The 22,551-nt window shown below is 33.4% G+C and overlaps 1 protein-coding gene across 1 annotated transcript; it reads right to left on the bottom strand.

Annotated features, from left to right (window-relative positions):
* Nucleotides 1–6,869: 6,869 nt before the first annotated feature.
* On the bottom strand, nt 6,870–10,852 carry LOC129294102 (gibberellin 20 oxidase 3-like). The gene is made up of 3 exons (XM_054932234.1): nt 10,174–10,852; nt 9,735–10,056; nt 6,870–7,736 (listed from the first exon to the last, which is right to left on the bottom strand). Exons 1-3 carry the CDS (start codon nt 10,662–10,664, stop codon nt 7,464–7,466), a joined length of 1,086 nt encoding a protein of 361 aa, XP_054788209.1. The 5' UTR covers nt 10,665–10,852; the 3' UTR covers nt 6,870–7,463.
* Between the last annotated feature and the right edge of the window lie 11,699 nt (nt 10,853–22,551).

Raw genomic sequence — 22,551 nt, forward strand, 5'->3', positions numbered from 1 at the left:
TCTTACGTGAATTCCAACCTTTTTTATTTCTAAAATTATAGAAACTTGCGAAACAGAAAGATGGTAGAGTCCCAACACAACTCACTTCCATGATCCAACGCGCGGCTAAGCTGCATATCATTCAGCTAAATGTAATGGGGCAATGGGCACGGTGTTTCTCATCGCTCAGTTGGCAAAGCACTGTGTATATATAATTATCGTGCCAGTATTACAGATATCAAGAAATGACTGTTCATGCCAAATTAACTTTCAGCGAAAATTAGAAAATACAGACATAAAGTTAGTGCAGTATTAGATGGTGGTGCATCAGTGTCTTGTTGACTTTCCTCTCTTGGTTCCTTAGATTTTCAAATCTACTAAGTACAGAATATCCTAAAAAGTCAATGTTAATGAATAACTACATTACAAAATCCTAGAATTCGCTTTAGTAGAAATTTGCAAATCGATCTCCCTAGTTGCATTTGCTGTAATTCGGACAATGTGTTTCTGTGAAGCTTAATGTAATTTATATAATACTATAGTTCAGGGAAGCTTAAAAAAGATGGCCTACATAAAATTATGCCCTTATTTGACTGTCTCTGAAAAAATTTATGCGCAGGGGCCAAAAATGTTAGCCCGCATGTACAAACGCGTGTACCAACAACAAAAATGGGAGGCAGTATTATGTGGAGACTTAATTCTAATTAAAAGCACTTCACGTCCAAAATTAATATGATAACTGGATCTTGATTACTTAAATTGATGTTGAAATTTGCTTGCGGTGCTTAATGGTTTAAAGAAATGGTTGCTTCAAGACTTGGACGTGTAGGTGTGAAGGTGAAGGCTGTAGAGAGACCTGAGGACAGGAGCCAGGAGCGTAGCGGATTACGGAGTCCTGCCCGTGTCTACTGATGGATGTTAGAAGCAGCTTGCATGTTCCGGGAAAAAGGGCTAGAAAAAGATTAGAACATTCTTTCACGAGATTATTTGTAGTTTAAACATCATACAATAAATGAACAAATAAATAGTATACGCAGAATGGAGCTGAGTATGTGCTGCACTTAATTGCCTAAAAGCATTCAGTCAGCTCCCCTCTACTAAAGAAATACACAAGCTGTTATTTGCTGATCATTTTTTGAAGTTATGATTGAAATTATTATCAAGATTGGACCCGTTTAGGGATGATCAGGTGGAGTAGTGTGTTCCTAGCTATTAGGGTCATTAAGAACTCTAGTAGCAAGCTTGTTATAGGGGTGCTTCACAAGATTGTCTCAGAAGCTTTCAGAGGACATCTGATGCAATCGAAGCATGCTTCAAGATATTTTGTTTTGTTTTGTTTTTTTTTTGGGGGGGGGGGGGGCCGCTGCGTAGAAAGGTTGATTATAGGTTCGATGATATGAAGCATAAAGGGTGGGGGCAAGTTTGCAAAAAACAATGAGTGCATGAGCAGACTTGAGTTTGAACGTCCGAGTGAAGAGAGTAAAGGCGAGGAGGGAGGAAGAAGACAGTCAGAAAAGACAAAAAGGACAAGGCGAGAGAGGTAGGTGAGAATTTAAGTGATGATATGATATGAGATACACTCGAACCCCTTTCGCTTCTTCTGCCACACAAAGCAAGGCCGTTTGCACAGGAATTGTCAAAAAGGGCATTTAATAGGCCCAGAATCCAATGCACAAAAGAGAAACAAACCAAGTGCTCATGGGCAGATCGCGGAGAGGCCGAATTGTAAAACACTCATCAACTTACAGATAGAGAGATAGCACTGTGACTTAGCATATTGGCCATTTTAAGCGAAGTGCTTCGATATGAACCTTGAGATCCGTGTTGGAGATCCCAACCACAGTTGCACAGTTTGCTTGCCCCCTTCAAGTTCTCAGACGCAGTCAAAACAACAAAATGAATTTCAAGGAAAAGAGAGAAAGAAAACAGAACACTGCCAAATTGCATGACAATGATGACGTACTTGGTGCAATCATGCTTTGCTTTTAATTGAGCTTGACAGTGCTGTCTCTGTATCCACTCCTATTCATCAACTCTGATCACAGCCATGAATTCATCTTCCCTTTTCCCCCTTTTTTTTATCTTTTCCATGTCGATTACTTGTATTTTACTCAAATTTATATAACCGTGACTAGAATGGAAGAGAAAAGGGAGCGAGTTTGAATTTAGGAGAAAAGTCAAGAAGAAAAGTCTGAGTCGAAAAGAAAACAAGAAAGAGAAGGTGAAGAAGGCTGGGGATATCCCCACAAAGGCACGCGTTACGGAGGCAGATCAGGAAAAGTAATATCGATAGCATTAATTAGGGATTTGTCCCTCCGAGAATGAGCCCCACTCCCCTCCACCGTCCCTCTGGGCAATTTTATTATTATTTTCTAATTTTTTAAATGCTATGTGCAATTCAGAAGGGTATTTGCATTTATTAGACAGTGCCAACACTGCGTACCTGTTCTTCCATCTGTTTTTATCTGATTAATTCCATTGGGTATGAAATGAATTGGGCTACACTGACTTGACCCATCACCGTCTTCCATCCTCCTTGACTATTCTTCGTTTATTGGAGTTTGGCGCTTCACGTTTCTCTATATATTCATCCGTCAAACCCCACCCATATCAATATCCCCTCTTTCTTCCTTAATTACATGCCCTTTGTCCCCTCCTCTCATATTCTGCCGATCACACGTGAGTGACACAGCAACCTTGTGGTTTCGTACTAGGGTTTATGTCGGGCATAGGAGAGTACTCGCTAGTCGCTTCCCTCCTCTCCCTACCCTTATGGAATTGGACACGACAGATCTCAACTTCGCTGCCCCGTTTGCAAAACTGCATGCTTTTTGTTTCCCCTTTAAGAGGTCCAAATCCAATGACTTTGTTCCCATTTCAGGCTCCCATGAAACACCACTAATCATATTTCAAATCTCATCCATGACAATTTTTCTTGCAGCGCTATGTTGGCCAGCTTTAATTTCGGGGCATTATATTGCCAAGGGAAAGATGTGTTACATATTGACATTCACACGCGCGGGCGAGCACAAACCTTCCATCAAAGGAAAGGGACACGCAAGGCCATGAGCTCAAATAATAGCTACCCACACTTCTGACATTAGTTCTTGATCTAAGGAGAAAAAAACTCTTGACAATAGGAAACGTCCGTATTCCAGCAGCATTGGACCTAACAGGCATGCGAATAGAATCTCAAATAACTGCATCGCTTTCTGCTCTAAAATATGTTGCTTCTATGCTTTACTCTCGCTTAATGAAAGCGCCAGCAGTTGTTATTAAGGATTTACATCGCTCAAGGGTGATAGAATGTCATGTTACCTGAATTATTTAATTACATTATATTCTTAAGGCTAGAAACAATGCTAAGATCCTAAAAAGACCTGCAGATTGTGGATTTTACAAGTTCGATCGGAATGAAATTCTTGTAATTAAGTCCAGAACCAGAACAAGCTGTACTTCCAGATTATTGTTGGTTAACGGGGAAAAAGAATGATTCAGCGACTTCAAAGAGAGAGAGAGCAGCAAGTTTAATGAGGGTTGGAGAAGCATTGTTTTTTCTGTGGATATCAATTAGTTCTTTTTGCTGTCTTCATATATTTTTTGCTTGGTTCTGGGTACTGTAAGTCCGTAATGCATAAACTTTATTGCGGTAACATTATAAACTTTCTGAAATTTAGAAAAGTTCTTCAGAGCGCTACTGCAGTAAAAACAAAACAATGGAGAGAAGTATAGCAGGGGTGGCAGAGAAGCCGTTGCTGATTAATTATGACAGTGATAGTTAGTGGTGGGGGTGGTATTAGCATATCAATGTAAGGATAACAAATTCATCAATGCATGCATATACGGGGGAAAAAAAAAAATATATATATATATATATAGTAAGAAATATGAAACTGACATAATATATCCATTTAAATTCAATGGTCCACACATCTCATAAAAAAATAATATCCCGATGTTCCTTAATTAAAGTCTGTTTTAAATTGCCGAGCTACTTTCATGCTCAAATTCCTAGGCACGGATCCAAAGGATTTCTTCAGAAATCAAGTTAGGATAACCAAAAGTGGGGAACATGGTAGTGTGTAAAGAATGATTGAAGACTATAATAAAAACATAATGATTGAAGACTGAAATTGAATTAGTGGCCAAGGAACGCGACAATAACAACGTTTCTATTTCTCAGTCTAACAGTGCGTTTCTATTCTCAGTTACCCCACTCATATTCTTTATCCTTTTCTTTTGTTTTTTGTTTTTGTAAAAATATTCTTCATCGTTTTAATCAGCAGGAGTATCGACTTACTATGACCTTCCGCGTCCTTATCAAAGGGTTATGTTTTAGAAGATTTTCATTGTCTAAATTATACTATGACTCGTGCTGGTACCCTTGGCCAAAAAACAAAAAAAAAAAATACTGGTAAAAAAATATATACTTCCTCCATTAAAAAATGTAAAGCATTTTTTCAGGAGTTAGATATTAAAAAATATAAAAAAAATTAGTTTTTCGATATGTAATCATTACATTTTTTTCTAAAAGTGCTCTTATTGATAATGACTTTATATTTATTGTAGAGTATTTAATAGGAATAAATATGAAAAGATAGGGTTAGTTGAAAAGTAGGTAACTACTTTATTAGAAGTGAGATTTGGTTAAAAATATCTTATATTTTTAAATGTTAAATGTGAGTCCCATTCAAACAATTAATTACTCTCAGGTCTATTGAAATATATAATCTACTCGATATTTTATATTTTGAATCAAGTAGAAACTTCTAAAAAATGTCTTAAAGTATTTATTAAAGTTTTTTTGAAAAAAAAACATATTAATTATACATTAAAAAACTAAAAAATATACTTCTTCAATTGCAATTTATAAGAAATTTTTAGAAAAAATCATAGATACTCAATTTGTAAAAAAATATTAAAGAAAAAGAATGTATAAAAATGATAATGTTGAAAATCACTATCCACAAAACATTATTTTTGTTAAAATATTTTATATTTTGAGATATTAAAGTTTTTTTAAAAAGTATTTTATAAACTGAAATGGAAGGAGTATTTTTGAACACCTAACTTAAAAATAAAAAACGTCTTATATTTTTTTGCCAAGGGAGTAATAGTCTTTTGCGGGGAATGTGATAGATCGCATTCAATGAAATATTTGTCTCTGCATGGTATTAATGTGTCTCTGCATCACACAATTAATGGCAATGCTTATCAAGGTTTACAAGACAAAAATGCTGCGTTAGTTTTCTGAAAAAGATGGTAAGCACAAAACTAAGCTCAAAGAACTGTTTGGGATTTCCTTTGTATGACTCGATCACTTTTCACTGGATTCGGACCTTGCCATGCATAAAACATTCTCATTATTCGTCAGGTTCAGGAGAGAATTTTTCTGGAGTGAGAACAGTACTTCAAGTTTAAAACAAGAGAGAGTGTACAATATGATTTAACAGGAAAAGAGAAATATATCAAATCAGAATGGAGACAATTTGGACTGTCAAAATGAATTACTTACACTAGAGAACAGAAAAGAGAACGGAGAGGGGAAAAAAACAAAAATTTTCTGTGCCATAGGCTCACCCGGAGTAATCAATGCAGGGTCAGTAAGACAATAAGCAATAAACGCTATGATGTTTTAAATATTTTCAATGCTGATTAAGAAAAGTTCTTAGATTGATTTATTCATTTAATTAAATCGAATACCATCATGACTCGGTCAAATTACAAGAAAGCTATTAAAATTAACGGAGTAAAAGTAGAAGAGCACTTAATATTTTAATTAGATAGTGTACCTTATAAGTTAAATTTGCATCGCTCGCTAATGTTCCTGCCCCTGGAAGGGGCCCAATATTCGACCTCGTCCACTTCTCTGGACTTTTATGGGCGAGTGAAAGCAATACGTCTCACTTAATTAAAGGGCCACCTGATCCACTAGATTTGTTTGGCACCCAATAAGAGACACAGATCCGCTCCCAGGCCATCCTTGGTGCACTGCAGAGGGAGGGGTCACTTTCTGGTGTTTGGTACAACCAAACGACCCCGAGACGCCCTTCCATCAAAATAACTTGTGGAAAGGGGAACCTCTCCCTGGAGAGTATAATTTTCAGACAAAACTAACCTCATCATTTGCATTATTCCTGACTTCCCCGTCGCACGTTGTCTCCTCTCTCTCCCCTTTTCATTAACTTGCTGATTCACTCTTGCCAAACAAGTTGTCCCACTTATTTTCCCTCTCTCTCTTCATCCGTGCCAATTAAAATGAGATCACCTCTCCCTGCTTCAAAACGGAACTAAACCATTCATTATAGCTATTCTCCCACATGGATTTCAAACGGGCCTTTCCTACCAACCAAGTTTCCTAATTCCTTTCTACTCTTTTAATTATCTCGTTCATGATGTCGGAATTCAAATCTCATCAATCAAATTCGTAGCGTAAGTACGTACCTGCAAGTCAAAAATCAACTGTCGATGATCTGATTAGTAATATTCCACCAAGCTGCGAATTGAACACACACACACACAGTATATGGGATGCATACACCTCAGGCTTTGTTCGTCAAATACTTCTCCTAATAAATTGAACTCGCCCCCTTCCTCCAATTAATAATTGGCACCTGGAAGGGGCTGCAAAAGACATGGCCAACAAAGCCCCGTCAAACCAAATTGTGCATAAAGGATTCCATGCATGCTAGGGTTGCACCTCCAGCTTCACTTGTTAAGAATGGGGAAGCGATCGCTCAAGAATAAAGAGAGAAGAGAGACCGGCAAGAATAGCAAAAGAATGCCATATCTTAACTTAAATTCTTTAAGCTTAAGATTGTAAATTCTTTCTTATTATATATTAGTTATTAAACTTAATTTTATTTAATATAAGACTTCTCATATCATTTTGTATTCACTAACACTTGAACAATTTAACATTATTATATCATCCAACCTCGCAGGTACCATGACTTGTGAAACAGCTTGCATTTCTTTGTCCTTTCCATCGTCCTCATTTTGATTCCCCATCTCCATTCAGTCCTTCAATTTCTTGCACCCACGCATACGACAAACCTATTGCCAGGGGCTGTTGCATGTATATGTTTTCTTATTTGTCTCCTTGGTGTCGGCTAATTTTCCTTAATTCCATCCACGTGCGTATGGACCCTCAACACGGGTTGAAAATCTGATTCAAAGGGAAACTCATCATTTCAACTGAAATCCCTTGTTACAGAGGGATGGTTGTGGTTGATGGCTCCTTCCTTTTTTATCTTTAAACTCGCATGTATCATCCATGTTATATCCTGAAAAGCTATATTTCCAAACCCTGCCAATTTTACGCTGATGAAGTGAATTAACACGACACAGTTTCAAAAATAATGACGGGGAGAAGGAAGATTCATTATATTAATGCATATTGATCTGAAACAAACATATATGGCAGTTCAGGGATGAACACGATGCATTATATAATGCAGAAGAGGGAGCAGGAAATGAAGGGGTTAAGCAGAGGAGGGTTTGGAGGAGAGCAGCCAGCGGGTGAAGTGGTGGAGAGTGGAGTGGTCGGCTCTGTAGAAGGACTGAGTGAAAAGAAGGAAGTCGGACCACGTGAAGTGAGGGAACAAGGTGGCGCCATCCCTGAGCACCAGATCCTGAGGGGGTCTCACCACTTTGTCTCCTTTGGGGCACACGAAGAATGCCATGGACCTCCTCTCCTTGTACCTTTTCACCACTGCCCTGTGCACGCAGCTCTTGTATCTCCCGTTTGATAGTGCCTACGCAACCAACCACAACTTATTATATCGCTCATCAGTCACACACGCACACACATATAGCATGCAATAATCCTCTTGTCCTTTTGAACCTTTGCATCTAGCAGATAATATATATGTACACACGCTCTCATTCATACGTGGTACTCTTCTCTCGATTAATGATTATAAATGTCTTCCATCCAATCCCTTCTGTCAATTCTTCATGTACAGCCTGTCCTCTCCCAATTTCTTTTGGAATACTCTTGACACCCTCAAACTTTGAATTTAATTAGCTTCTCGGTCGGCAGATCGGATCATTGTATTGTATTTAAAAATAGTTTAGTAATAATCATTAAATAACTCATGCTCTCTCTCTCTCTCTCTCTTTATATATATATATATATATCCACGCACACAGAACAATAAACTAATCTAAACCAAAAAGGTTCGGGAGAAGCAGGCGTCACGAAAACCATGAATAAGTGCGAGAAGTTAATTAACTATATTAAGTGCTACTTAATTCTGTTTCCATTTCTTTCTTTGTTTTGTGTGTGTGTGCGAGTGTTTGAATGAAAGGGTAAATTCTCCATTCGATGCTCATGGCTTTCTTCACTATTAATCTAGTTTCAAAAATTTGTAACTATTAATCCTGGCCTATGACTAAAATTACAATATTAAGCATTAACATGATTAATTTTGTATGGTTCTTACATTTTGAGTGTGTGTGTGTGTGTATGATTTATGTTTTGAAAATAATATATCAATAGTGTAAAATAATAAATAATTCGTTCAGATATGATGCCATTCATTAGATTAAATGATCGGGATAAACTAAGGTATATATAAATTATTAATATAAACAGAGGATACTAAGAATATCATATCAACGAAGATTTGATGATGATGACTAAATTCAAAAATTATCAAGACATTTTAAAAAATAGGGTCTGAATTAAAATTTTGTATAATAATAAAAAATAGCACAGTATTTTAACTTTAAAAATTCAAACACAAACCTTAAAAAATTGAAAATTTAAAAGGGAACAACTTATATTACTTGTTTCTAATTAAATTAAGATATCAGTATCTATAATAGATTATTTATCTTATAATAAATTCTTATTATTAATATTAATTAATACATTAAAATTTACCTGTCTTGATTTGATTGGATGAAAGTATATTATAATTTTTCCCAATTTAAAAATATATTATGGAAATGATAAATTCTGAAAAGAAATTTGCATAAAATTATTTAAAAATTATGTAATTTTAATAAAAGTATTAAATTCTTGTAAATTTTGATAAAGATACTGTAATACGTTACCGTATTAAAATATATTAAAAATTAAAAATTTAAAGAATGAATTGAAGATACAAGAGACTAAAATAGGTCATATAAACTTGAAAGAATTTGTGATCTTTTCAACCATGGAAATAATGAAAAGTGCTTTTATAAAGCAAGGTAATAGACAAAACGGCATAAAGCAGAATGTCAACGTGTGGTCTTTCTTTCTTTATTTTTTTAAAGTTGACAAAAATATTATTTTCTATTACCAGTTAAAGTTTTAACCGTGTAATTTGTTGCATAACCCAAAGTCCTTATTTCTGGTAGACAAATTCTAGTACATCCAATTCTTTAACTAATACTACAAAAACAATAATATCAAAAGATTCATTTTGTTGAGTTTAGACTTCAATTAAACTTTTTCCCCTTTTAAACTGGTAGAACTACCACGTGAATTCAGAAACTCCGAGATACAATACTTGCACAACACCTGACACAGCCCGTTTAAACAAAAAAGAGATGACAAAGAACTCAATTCTCCTACGACTAAACCTGCGCGTGGCATGTTTTTAAAGCAATACTTTCATGCGTTGCCATATAAGAACCAGAGATTGATAATGAGAAGCAGACACGGGTTTAATTAGTTTAACTGATTAATCAAGGAAATAAACGAAAAGGTTGAATGCAGGAACAGTGAAGAAGTAATAGGTAAGAAGATGGAGAATATTTACCGAAAAGGTATCGCCAATATTGACCACAAGAGCGTGAGGACGAGGAGGAACCCTCTGCCACTTGTCATCTGTGAAAACATCGAGCCCTCCAACATCGTCTTGATGAAGTATGGTCAAGGAAGTCGGGTCGCAATGCGGTCCCGTCCCAAGGGCAAGACCAGGCTCATGGCATGGCGGGTAATAGTTGCATCTCATTATACACTCTCCGTCTTCAAAAAATTCCCTGTAATGCCACCGCTCCACCCCTAAGCTTATTCCCAGAAGCTCCATCAGCTTCAACCCTAACTCCTTCATTCCCTCGCAGTACTTCTGAAACACCATCCTGTGCTTCCCAACGTTATTATTTATTTCTTAACGCTAATAACTATCAGATCATCGTTGTTTTGAAATAAGCACATGCCCTTAATTAATGAATTAACTAATGTAGTGTCGGTCTTACCCAGCATGTTGAAAATCTTGTCCAATGTTAGAAGTAAAGAAGGTGGAGACGACAGGCTCAGAGACGTCACTACTGTGGTGGAAGGGGAAAGAGAGGGTCTCCTTCCAAGGGAGGTTGCGGGAAAAACGATGAGCATGAGCGCCAGAATAGCCCCACATGGAGCCGGCAGTCTTGGGAAGGCTTGATTTCCTGTGAAGTGGGAGCTTGAAGAAAGCGTCCAACTGTTGGTAAGCCTCCTCGACGAGACGCGAATCAATTCCATGATTGATCACCTGGAAGAAGCCGTGGGTCAGGCAAGCTCGACTCACTAGCTCGGCGGCTCGGCGGGTGGCGTCCTGGTCGCCTCTGATGAAGCCGTCAAGATCCACCAGTGGCGCTTCCAGCTCTCCTTGGGCTTCGACCACGCTCTCCTTCGGCCACGCGAAATTCCTGGAAACATGGGATTGCTTCCCAACGCATGATGGATCTGAGATGTTACCGCAAGAATCCATCGCTCTCTGGTTTGACTACTAATGACGGCCTCGAGAAGGAAGGAGAGGATGTGTTGTGTGATGGACCACCAGAAGGAATGGCATGTTTTTATAGAGGGGAGATCTACACGCCAGCGGCAAATCTCCAAGAAGCAAACAGGGAGATCTTTGAAGGAATCCTTTGTTTGAAAAATAATAACTAAATAGGAATTTCTTTATTTTTTTCAAACGTTGATTTAGGAGAGAATAGCTATTTCTGGTAGACCTGACTCGTTGGTTGATGGATACTATATTTTGACCGTTATTTAGACGCGACTTATGCAGGGGCTCAAAGGCCAGAGATCCCAAGATTTTGTTCCGAAAAAGCCTGGCGATCAAGATGACGTCAGCTTAACATGCTGTAAAAGCAAAAAAAAAAAAAACAAAAAGGACGCAGACATCATCAACTTTATAGAAAAAGGACGGCTTCTTTCTTTAAGAGGCCAATCTTTGTTATAAGATGCTGGGGGAAAATTAAGGTAAGAATAAAGGCCAAGGGATAAATTCGTACCAGGCACAGTGACGAGGTCTGGCGCGTGGTGGTATTTAAAGATTAACATCAGGAGGTTTTATGTAATTTTGGGCAGTTTGGAGATAACGTTCTTTTTTGGATTTCGCTTGAAATATATATAATGGGCCGTTTGCATGTTTCATGAGAGAGAGAGAGAGAGAGAGAGAAAAAACTTAAAAAGAAACAAGTGGTCTGGGTAGGGGATTCGAAAGTAAGAATCAGGGCGACATTATGAGAACTCTGGAATACACATCGTATCTGTATTTAAAAACCCTAACATTAATGGATGCTCGCCAGGAAATAAATTCTCCACCACGATTGGTGCTCGTGAGCCAATAGTGCGTAAAACTGCAGAAGATATTTCAAATCTAACGGAGAATAAGGACTAAAAAAATTAAGCAAAATCACCAAAACAGCAGAATCTAAAAGGCCACGACATGCAAACAAAAGTTTGTCCTCATTCCAAAAGCATGGGACACTGTCATCCTCTGCATTGGATCCTCACCATTTGTTTATGAACCCTTATCTTAATTATAAGACCCTTCTCATTGTTTTAATACAAGGCTTTTTATCTAGCACTATCTCCTTTACAAAATATAAAATATTTTTAATTAAATTATACTCCTAATAAGTTAATTATTATTTTAAATTAATACAATCTTTTTATATTTAATCTTATTTAATAGGGCATTTTACTTAAAGGTGGAGGGTTGAATGATTTATTTATTAAAGATATTTTTGAAAAAAATCATTAATTACACATCAAAAATCTTAATTTTTTTTTAGCATATAATCTCAAAAAAACTGTTTTATACTTTTGAACAGGACTACTATTTTTTATAAATACCTTTCACTTTGATATTCGCCGGCTAACCGTAAAAACCGTCTTGATTAACTAAATAATCTCATTTGATTAATGAAATTTATTAGGATAATTTTTAAAAACTCAAAAAATATTAATCATCGTATCATTTTGAGTAGAATTTCTTAATTTATGTAATTATTAGTAACTCGTATTGTAAAAAATAGAGAGAACTGTTAATAAGGAAACTGAGTGGAGAAAAACAAGCATGCATGATTGTGCATTTGTGCTATAATGACGAAGAAGATAACATAATTTTTAACGAGATGCATGGTCAGAATTCGCGATCATCGAATGCTAGATAGCTTCATCGGTAATTAATAATTAGAGAAGCTTTCTCAAAGGCTTGACCATGTTAATAAGTTAGAATACTGGATCTTCACCATCGTTCGCTCGACTTTTTTATTTTAAGATTCTTGAAGGTGTCTTTTTTTGGGGTTAGAGACTGTATATTGGTCCCAACACAGAAGAGCGTGTATCCAGATGTAATGAAAGCTCCACAGAGGAGGTTTCCATTGTGCCGGGGGGCTACCCAATTAGCTTCTCTCAGAATAAAGTGTTATGCTCCTCGCCTGCACCTCCCAACTGAATTACGAGTCTATGAATACTGATATATGGTACATTGGAATAATCAAGATTTAACATTTGAAATTCACAATGTTAAATGTTGTTTGGATAATTTTTAAATGAAAAAAAATAACTTTTTAAATGGATTGAAATGTGGATTTGAAATTTGCAATTAGGTTGTCCCTACTTTTTATAAATAACCATGATACCCTTATTATGTTTTAATTTTTTCTAATATTAAACTATATATTTTTTATTCTTATTATTTAGCATATTAAATTTTATGTTATTTTAATTTTTTTTCACATTTTTAAACATTTATAATATATTATATTTGCATAACAAAAATTACCAATTATCATAATTCAATGTCCTTTTTAGTCATTAACCTGTAAAGATAGATTTCCAATTGTCATGGTTAGATGGTTAAGCTTTAAGTCTATCCTGTGCAGGACTTTGTTTTGGCTGACAGCATTTTGAGACTGCCAGTTGAGAACTTCTTTGGCTAGTGTTATAGGCTTAATACTAGTTGTTCCCTGAGCTAAAAGACATGCTTACACCTTGCTCAAGATATGGATCAAAATTTTGACGATAACTAGCTGAAACAACTCATGAGTGATTCTCCGGTAGCTAGAAGGCGTTGAAGGAAGAGAAAAGACACATTGTCTTTGACTAGGCCTTATCTGAATAGGATGATACAAACTTATTGCTTCAACTGAAGCCTCTATGAAGCATACAGATTTTGAAAAAAGATCAACACCTAGTAGATTTTTCAAAAATTGCAAAATTTAAATAAAACAACTTTCAGTTTATCAAATTAATTTTTTAAAAAATGTATCCAAACATAAATTTCATTATACAATTGACTTTTACTAAACTGACTTTTGTTAAATGAATTTTCAATAAATTAATTTTTGGCAAGCTAAAAACCAAACACATTTTGTGAGATTCATATAGCACATACTCTAGTTTTGACTTCTCATTGTCATGAGCATGTATATTTAATATTCACCTTAACATTACTAGGACACAACACACAACACCATTATGATAATTAAAATTAAGATAATTTCTTATGTTAGAGTATCATAACACGAGGGTTTAAGAAAAATTATTTTAAAAGTTGAAATCTTAAGAAACCCTTTTTGATAGAATGTTTGAGCACAAATGATAGTTTAAAACAAGTTTAAGGAAGTAACAGAAGTATGAGAACATAATTTAATGCATACAAAGATCAAAAGAGGGCAATTTGGATACCTCTAAAGTTGTCCCTTCCGCCGTAGCACATGCATCATTAGCCACGACAGATGGCATAGAGATAAAAGTACTCTCACTATGCATTGCACCACATTACATGCTGCTGTCATGACAGTACCTCCGATGAACTTCTAAAGTTCATCGTTTTGCTATCCAACGTTCGATTTAAGCTATTCAAGTGTCTACACGTAACTGTTTAAGCCGCCTAGCTATTGTTACTGATCTCACAACCAAACACTTTACCTTTAAAAGTTAAATACTTAGATATAAAATTATCTTTTTTCCTTTCAAAACAAACATAAGGGTGTCCAAACTCACCAAACAAGTGCTAATAACCTTATGACCACTTGAACCAACTCAAATAGACCATAACAAACCTAATTAAACATTCATATATTATCACATACAATCCAAACATAATTTGACCATTAAAATCTCAAATTCACATTAATCAAAGGATGCGTACAAAACTCATAATAAACATCTCATGGCCATCAAAGCACATACAAACATCACAATAATGCCACTCGCATTAGTATCTTGATTTCTTATAGTCATTTCATTATAGTTACATTATCATAGATCGAGATACCTATAAATATTAAATTCTCATGCAAGTGACCCCAAAACAATATATGATCATAAGTTGGCATATTTATACAATTGATTTGTTACAAAATATAAAAAGAGAGGGGAGAGCTATACAAACTTAAGTTCCTCAAATTCTATCAAAGTCCTCCTTCCCTTTACCCCTATTGGAGCCTTCATTGATAAAATATAACTATAGGAGTGAGTCAAGGACTCAATAACTAAACAATATAATTTATTTACAAGTACACAGGAATAGAAAATAAGTCTGTAAAGTGGCAAGTAAAACAAATATTGAATACATATAAACACATGTTTATCATATAGCAATCCATATAATGTATGATTAACAGTCTCCACCTTATATCCTCTTTATTTCCTTCTACTGAACCTTTGGGCTAACAACACAATAGGACAAAATTCATGTGCCTAGACTAGTCTAATCTCGCCAATTATAGGAGGCAATCTCAATCAAGGACACCATAGCCTATTCTTGGGCCACAGGTTCCCTCTTTCTTGAATACCCAAGGTATCGTACGCCTATTACACCTCTAAGATGGTATTGGGACTTCTAAACAAGAAAGAGATTATGCACTGGGGCTTTTATGATGTCAGCATACCACATGAGTTCCATACAATATCTATAACATCTTAAAAAAATTTCCATAATTTATTAATCTAATGAAGGATAATTATATAAATTTAATTATAATTAGGTTTAAGGATAGTTAGAAATAATTATTAGGTTTGATTTTAGCCTTTAGATTGGATTGGAAAGTTAATTGGGTCATCCGAACTTAAATTGAAGAAAAAAAATAGATTTTAATCCACTGTGCATTATACTGTAGCATAAAAATTTTCACAACAACATAATTTTCATAATCAATTGCTTTTAAAACATGAAAACAATTCAAAAACAAAGAGTAAGATGAAAAAACAAAGGAGAGATAAAGAGAGTATTTTCTCTACGAGGACATCAACTTTTTAGAATTTTAAAGGTGTTTGGAGCTTGGTTTCACATAAGAATGCCTTCCTTATCTCTTCTCTTCTCTTTATACATTTTAAAAGTGAGATTTAAAGTTAAGAGATGATGATTTTTGAATTTAAGACTATGGGTCTAAACCCATTAGTCTGAAGAAGTCTAATGTGAGTTGTTTGAGTATTTTGCAAATAGTTTAGAAGTTTTTACAAGCTTGCAAGCTTAGGTCATCTATTTTGGATGAACCCTAGACCTCCAAAATGTGATTTTGGATTGTTGGGTTTATATTAGTGATTTTTTAAGTTAATGAAAACTAAATAGAGTTAATGAGAGTCTAAACCTAATGATTATGATTAAGTATAATGGATTGAAATTTTGAGCAATTAAAGTGTTGATTTATGGCAATTAAAAAGTGTTTATGATGATATTAATAATGATTAGTATGATTAGTTATACATAAATCATCTCATACACTATTCAAGCTTTGGTATAACTTGTGAAGTACTTTGATTGAGGGGTAAACCTTTGACCACTCAAATATTTAAAATAATTAAAAAAATTAGTTTGTACATTTGTTTGTTAATTAGTTATATCTATTTATAATTGAATAGAAGATATGAGTCTATTTTTTATATGAAAGAATGCAAATTGTGACATAGAGTTAATATTTTTTAGTTTTGTTGTGAAGAAAAATTTGATTATGTGAAATTATTTTCTATACTTTGTTTAAGCATGATTTGAAGAAAATATGAATTTAAGAAGTGATAAAATTGTGATAGGAGTGTAGAAAAGTATGAGAATAATGAGTATGATACATGCATGCCATGTAAAAAACTTGATGAATAATTGCATATATTACATGTTAGCCATGATTTCATTACATAATCATACAAGGCGGGGATTTCACTTATAGGGAGAGGAGTAGATATTGAAAATACATGTGGTAAGATCACCATTTAAAGCTCGATAGCTTGTCTCTTTATTTTATTGTCCTACTTGTTCTCTGAGAGATTGTCCCACTTGTTCATCGAGGGATTCAGACCTAATTAGTCTCTATCAGTTCATAAGGAGGCTATAGGGTAAAACACCATGTGGTTGTTAGTATTTGAGAAATCGTGACTCATAAGTGAGTGCAATAGCCTTGGTCGGGAAAATTTTCATAAGTAAAAGGCTTGGGTAGTTCGATGAAAGGACAAATGCCATTAAATAACCATTAATTTTATGTCAAAGGTATCAAGAGAGTATAAAGTTAGTATTGATCATGCATATCATTATGACTACATGATTGCTATTTTTTGGCCTTGTACATTTTATAAAAGGATACTTGTTTGTTAATATTGTGACTCTTGTATGTTAAATAATCTAATGAATTGTTAGTTTTATGACTATATGAATTGAGTGGTTTAATATGTGACAGAATCGAGGAAAATAGTCATAGGCTTAAGATTTCTATCCTAGATTTTTAGGCCTCATTTATTTAAAATTTTATGTGTATAATTTATCTTGATAATACAAATTAGGAGATTGCATGCCTTTACTTACTTGCATTATTTGATTCTTAATCTAAGTTGTGTATTTTAAGTATTCGATTGCATGTGAATTAAATGTAAAATCTAGATAGAGCTAAAATACTTGTGCAAGTAAGAAGTGAGTATATTTATAAATTATGGTAATTTAGACGTGATATTACATGATTGAGACTCCCCTTATCATTTTTTAGATTAAAGGGTTGAGAATTAAAAATTTATTGTACATGTTATACGTCTATTAAGTATGGTCTAAGGATATTTATGAGTTTATGGCACTTGGTTGTAATTTTAGACACTGTAATTATGTTTTGAAAGTATAAATGAGTAAGTTTGCATTTTAGTGTCTAATTTTTTATTGAGAAATGATTTGAATGTAAAACTAGTGCTACTGGTTAGAGCTCAGAGAAAGTTTTCTATATACACCTAGATCATCTTAATAGGACATTAGGCAAAGAAATGGGGAGTATCGAAAGTCCTGTTAAGAAATCTATCATAACACCATGTGCTATCATAGGTTTTGCATTTTACACTGTCACATAAAATTTTATGCCACAATATATTTTGCCAATTTTTTTCTTTTTTGACCCAACTTTAGTGTTATCTAACCTTCTATAATGTTCATATTTTCATATGTAAGTTTTGCTCCATTTATAAAATAATTTATAAAATTTTAAGTTTTGAAAACTTAGGATCTCATTCATATAAATTTTATAAACTTAGTAATTTACTTGAGTTAATCCCATTATTACCTCAATTTTAGAATTGATTATGGATTGGTGAGTGAAACCTTACAATATCCCTTGACAACTCTAAAGTAAATTCCCACCCTCTCACAATTATCTTGCTCATAACATTTCAATCACATGCAAATCACTCATGAGGCATATTCAAATATCAAGTACTAATATTTCATATCGTATCCGATTTCACAGTCACTCTAAATAAACATAAAAATGGCTTTTAAATATAGGCAATTCTTTAGTTCAGTACTGCATCACACAAATTTTTAAAATATCAACAATTCTAAATATGAATCATGATTTTCATAATAAAATATATATGCATATACACTTTCACAAACCTCATAGATGTTCAAATGCATAGGTAAAAGAATTAAATTATCTGATTACTTTAATTATTTTATCACAAAAAGGGGTTACCGTGGCAAAATAATCACCCTTCTAAATTCTGCTATCTCAAAGGGACTCAATTAATATTTAATCTTTAAAATTAAATACTAATTATAAAAAATAACTCTAATTCAACCCTCATTTTTAGTCTAATGTTAGGTACCATTATATCCAAACTTTCTCTTTAATACAATTAATACTTCCAACACAATCCATTAATTTCATTTAACATCTAAAAACTTAGATAACATCAAATATTCACCTACAATACTCTCAATCTTTCAATTTTCACTTAAAATTCATCCAAACCTTAGTCAAAAAACTCAAATGACTATAAATTCTATAACCTAAGTTTATAAATTTTTTATTTAACTCCCTAAAGTTTTAAATAAACTAATGGGTATGGTTATAACTTAAGGGAAACCAAAATTAACCTCCAACAACATCCACACTCACATAAACTTCACATAGAGAGGAAGAAGAGTGCATAGGAAATTTATCTCAAGGTGTTGCTAATTTAGAATGACTCTAAATTGCTCTAAAAGTAAAGCCATAGCAACCTTATGCCTTTTCTCTGTCACTTTTTCTATTTCCTCTTTCCTTTTATTTTGTTTTTGAATGCATATGCCACACTTAAGTTTTGCGCATCCGCCATGGCGGATGGCATAGTAAAGCTTATAATAGGTTTCAAACTTCACTTGATACCTAGTCCACTCAAACTATAACTTAGCCCTCTTTTAAGGCTGTTCAATAATACAATAATCTCATTAATAGTTCGAAAAAATATCAATAACTCATGAATTACTTAATTTTATTAATTTATTCCTTATAAATACTAAACTTTAAAGTTAAAAATTGAAGAAGTTGCAGCATACACCTTCAACAAAATCATGAAGCAAATTCTTTGTAATTTTGATGTTGGGGCAGAATTGAAGCAAATAACGGGAATTAATGGATGAAGGGATTGATAGGATGGGGGCATTACTACTCCACGTCGACTGATACTGCAGGCCGACATGCTTATTGGTCGTGCTTTCTTCTCACTGATGCTGAATCCAAACATCATTCCATTCATTTCACAATACATCCTCTTCATGATTTAGGAAAACGATATTTTTGAACTGTTCTAGAGAGATAACAAGAAAATAAACTCAACTTTTGGAAATTACAATTAAAGACCAAATTCCTCACCTGATATTAGAAAAATATGCCCCTGTACACAATTGGAAACATGGTGACTTTCAGTGGTTACTTTTACGAATAGTTTTATTTCCGATTGAGTAGAGAGATATTTGTTCCATATATAGCAACATTTCCGTTAAATCAGTAGAAGACTTGCGTCCTTCATGTTTGAAACTCGAGGCCCTCCTACGTCATTAATTATCTTCCTAAAATGATCCCTACCTAAGTGTCATTTTCCCTGGAGTTTTATCTGCTGTGTTTTCATTTGGATCGTGGTTGGATTGGCTTTGACGGTGCTGCTCATGATCTGTGACCCTAATCACGAGCCTTATTCCGGTGTCATCGGCCACATACGTTTTTTTTCATCGATTCTTCAGTATCCCGCCGCGAATTAGAGGGCCACAATTGCTAATGGCCTTCCATGTACATGATTCTAAGCCCAGTATATCCAGTTCTGAATGCTGAATAAAAGCTAGCACCTCATTCCAGTATAGTATAGTCATTGAACGAATCGTTGGCAGGAGACATCTGCACAATTGCAACTACTGTAATGGAAAGATGCGTCAAAAGAAATAGTACGGGACTCATAATCAATTGAACAACTAAAGCCACCCGCGATCATTTCAGCTGTCACTTTTTGTGCTACGATCAAATCATGGGTCGAAACGTGTACGTGTACGGGGGATTGCATTATAGGTCGAACCTCTTGTCTGATTCCCATTGAAACGACTCCGACATTAATGCCGCGCGTGAAGAAAGATTTGATAGAGGTTTATTTGGACGATCGATTTTTGGAAACAAACCTCAACTGATTAATTTGAATTAATATCAGTGCCAGCTATACGTGTAACAATGTAAGTCTATAAGATCCACCGTAAGTTCGGCAGGATGAGCGAATAATCAAATTAAAAAAAAAAAAAGGAAGAATGACAAGCTAAGTAAATACCTCAAAAGAGGATTAATGTTAAAGCAATTTTTTTTAGATGTTTTACAATTGAAACATAGAAAAATGAATATTGAATTTGAAAACATTAATTATGAAGAGATTCTCACTTAATATTAATATTGTTATGAGGTTTTTGTTTGTCATTCCCTCTAAAAAAATGGAGAGGAACGAGAAATGGCAATAAAAATTATATTAAGAGGCTTTTACACACATAGTAGATATTATAAGACCAAGTAAAAGAAATAACTTATTCTTTCTTAAATTTTAAAAATGATCTTTTTATATTTAATTTATAATTAATTTACAAAAAATTGCTCTTTTAATATTTAATTTTTATAAATACCAGAAGATTTAAAAAGCAAAAAATCTCTAAAATTAAAATGTAAGATATATAGTTTAAAATGATCTTTTCTAGAATCCAAGAGAGAAGACGAAACTGGACGTGAGATAGCAGAGTAGTGTAAGCAAGCTATAGTCACAATCACGAAGTGAGATACATCGATGGTACTCGACAGAACGAAGCACATCGATGGAAAAATGGAGCTACAGATTCATGATTTTTTATTTTTGAAAAAATTGATCTTTTAATCTTTCAACTTTTAATTCACCTGTAATTTAGTCTCTCAACTATAATTCGTTACGACTCGATCTCTCAAATTTTAATTCACCTATAATTCAATCCTTATTTTTTAATTTTTTTAAAAAAATTCTTATCAAATAAGAGGGATAAAAAAATACTCATATATTATTTTAAAATACCTTCCTTTTGCTCCTTGATGTGAGATATAAGCTAACATGAAAAAAAATAGCAAAAGTTTAGGAACTAATTTGTAAGTGATTCAAAAGTTGAGGGACTGAGTCATAGGTGAATCATAGTTGGGGGACTGAGTCACAAGTGAATTAAAAGTTAGAGAACTAAAAGATCAATTTTTTTTTATTTTATTAGTTTAGATATTTGACTTTCTGTAATAATCTAAAAATTTTTGTAGACTATATTTGATCAGTTTTAGGCAGATAATTATATATTTTTTGTGTTACTAATTCATGATACTACATCATTAATATGTTGCTGTATATCACCGATATACTATCATAAATCAACATAACTAAATAATCAAATATGAACTTATTTATCATTGATATATATATATATACACACACATCAATGATGTAGCATCGTAGATTAGCAACACAAAAAATACATAATCATTTGTTCAAAATAAATCAAACACAATCTGCAAAAAATTTAATGTTACTAAGAGATGTGAAGATGGTGAAAATTTGATGACAAATAATAGATTCCAATCTAGTATTTTGCTTCTAGAAATGAAGGTTCCTCTTCAATATCTAATGTATTCTTCATAGTATTCTTGAAAAATACAAAGAGTGAAAAAGAATAAAAGCTCTACAATGAAAAAAGGCATCAGTAATTTTATATTCAGAGAAAAAAAAGAAAAGATTCAATCAGTTAGAGATTAGTTACAATATATATATTATGTTTTAATAATAAATTTAATTTGAGAACAAAAAAGTTAATTTAATTTTATGAATAGGCCATATTTTAAAATATTCAAAAATCTCATTTATAATTTATGAGAACTATATTTTTTAAAATCATTGAGCTAATTTTTTTCTTATATTAATTGATGATACCTTGTTTGGCATGTTTAAATGAGATAAACATATTTTGATATTAGCAATTATTAATATATTATTTTAGATAGCGTCTGAATTAATGAAATTAAATTTAAAATCTTCTATTTAAAATTTATTTATTTAAAATTAAATCATTTGCTTGAATAATGTAAAAATTTTAAAAGAAAAAAAATGAAAACAAACTAAGATTTAGACGTTACTACAAAAATTGTCTTTTGAAGTGTATTGTTGAGAGCACTTACAATAAAAGCATTACTAAATACAAAGGTGCTCCGATAATATAAGTTTTTAGGAGTGTTCAATAAAAAAATTTAAAAAAAAGGATATTTTAGAAGCGCTCTGTTCATTCTTTAGAAACGTTCAAATCTTCAACTTTCCTAAAGAGCTTATAAGAAAATAAAAAAAAATTATGAGTCTTTTACAGCACTCCCTCTCATACCTTATATTCTTTAAGAGTGCTTAATTTTTGAGGGCTCTTGAAAAGTACATAAAAAAATTTTTAAAAAAAAATTGAGGCTTTGGGAGTGCTGTTTTGTGTCATTTATTCTTCAGGAGCGTTTAAGTCATGAGTGCTCCTAAAGATCATATTAAAATAATAAAAATTTTATTTTTATCAGCTTCTAGCAATTCAAATTCCATTCTCACTTTTCTTTCTTCTCCTA

The sequence above is a fragment of the Prosopis cineraria genome, unplaced genomic scaffold (assembly GCF_029017545.1).
Source record: "Prosopis cineraria cultivar Desert tree isolate PC_DT_omini unplaced genomic scaffold, ASM2901754v1 PC15, whole genome shotgun sequence".
Classification (NCBI taxonomy): Eukaryota; Viridiplantae; Streptophyta; class Magnoliopsida; order Fabales; family Fabaceae; genus Prosopis; species Prosopis cineraria.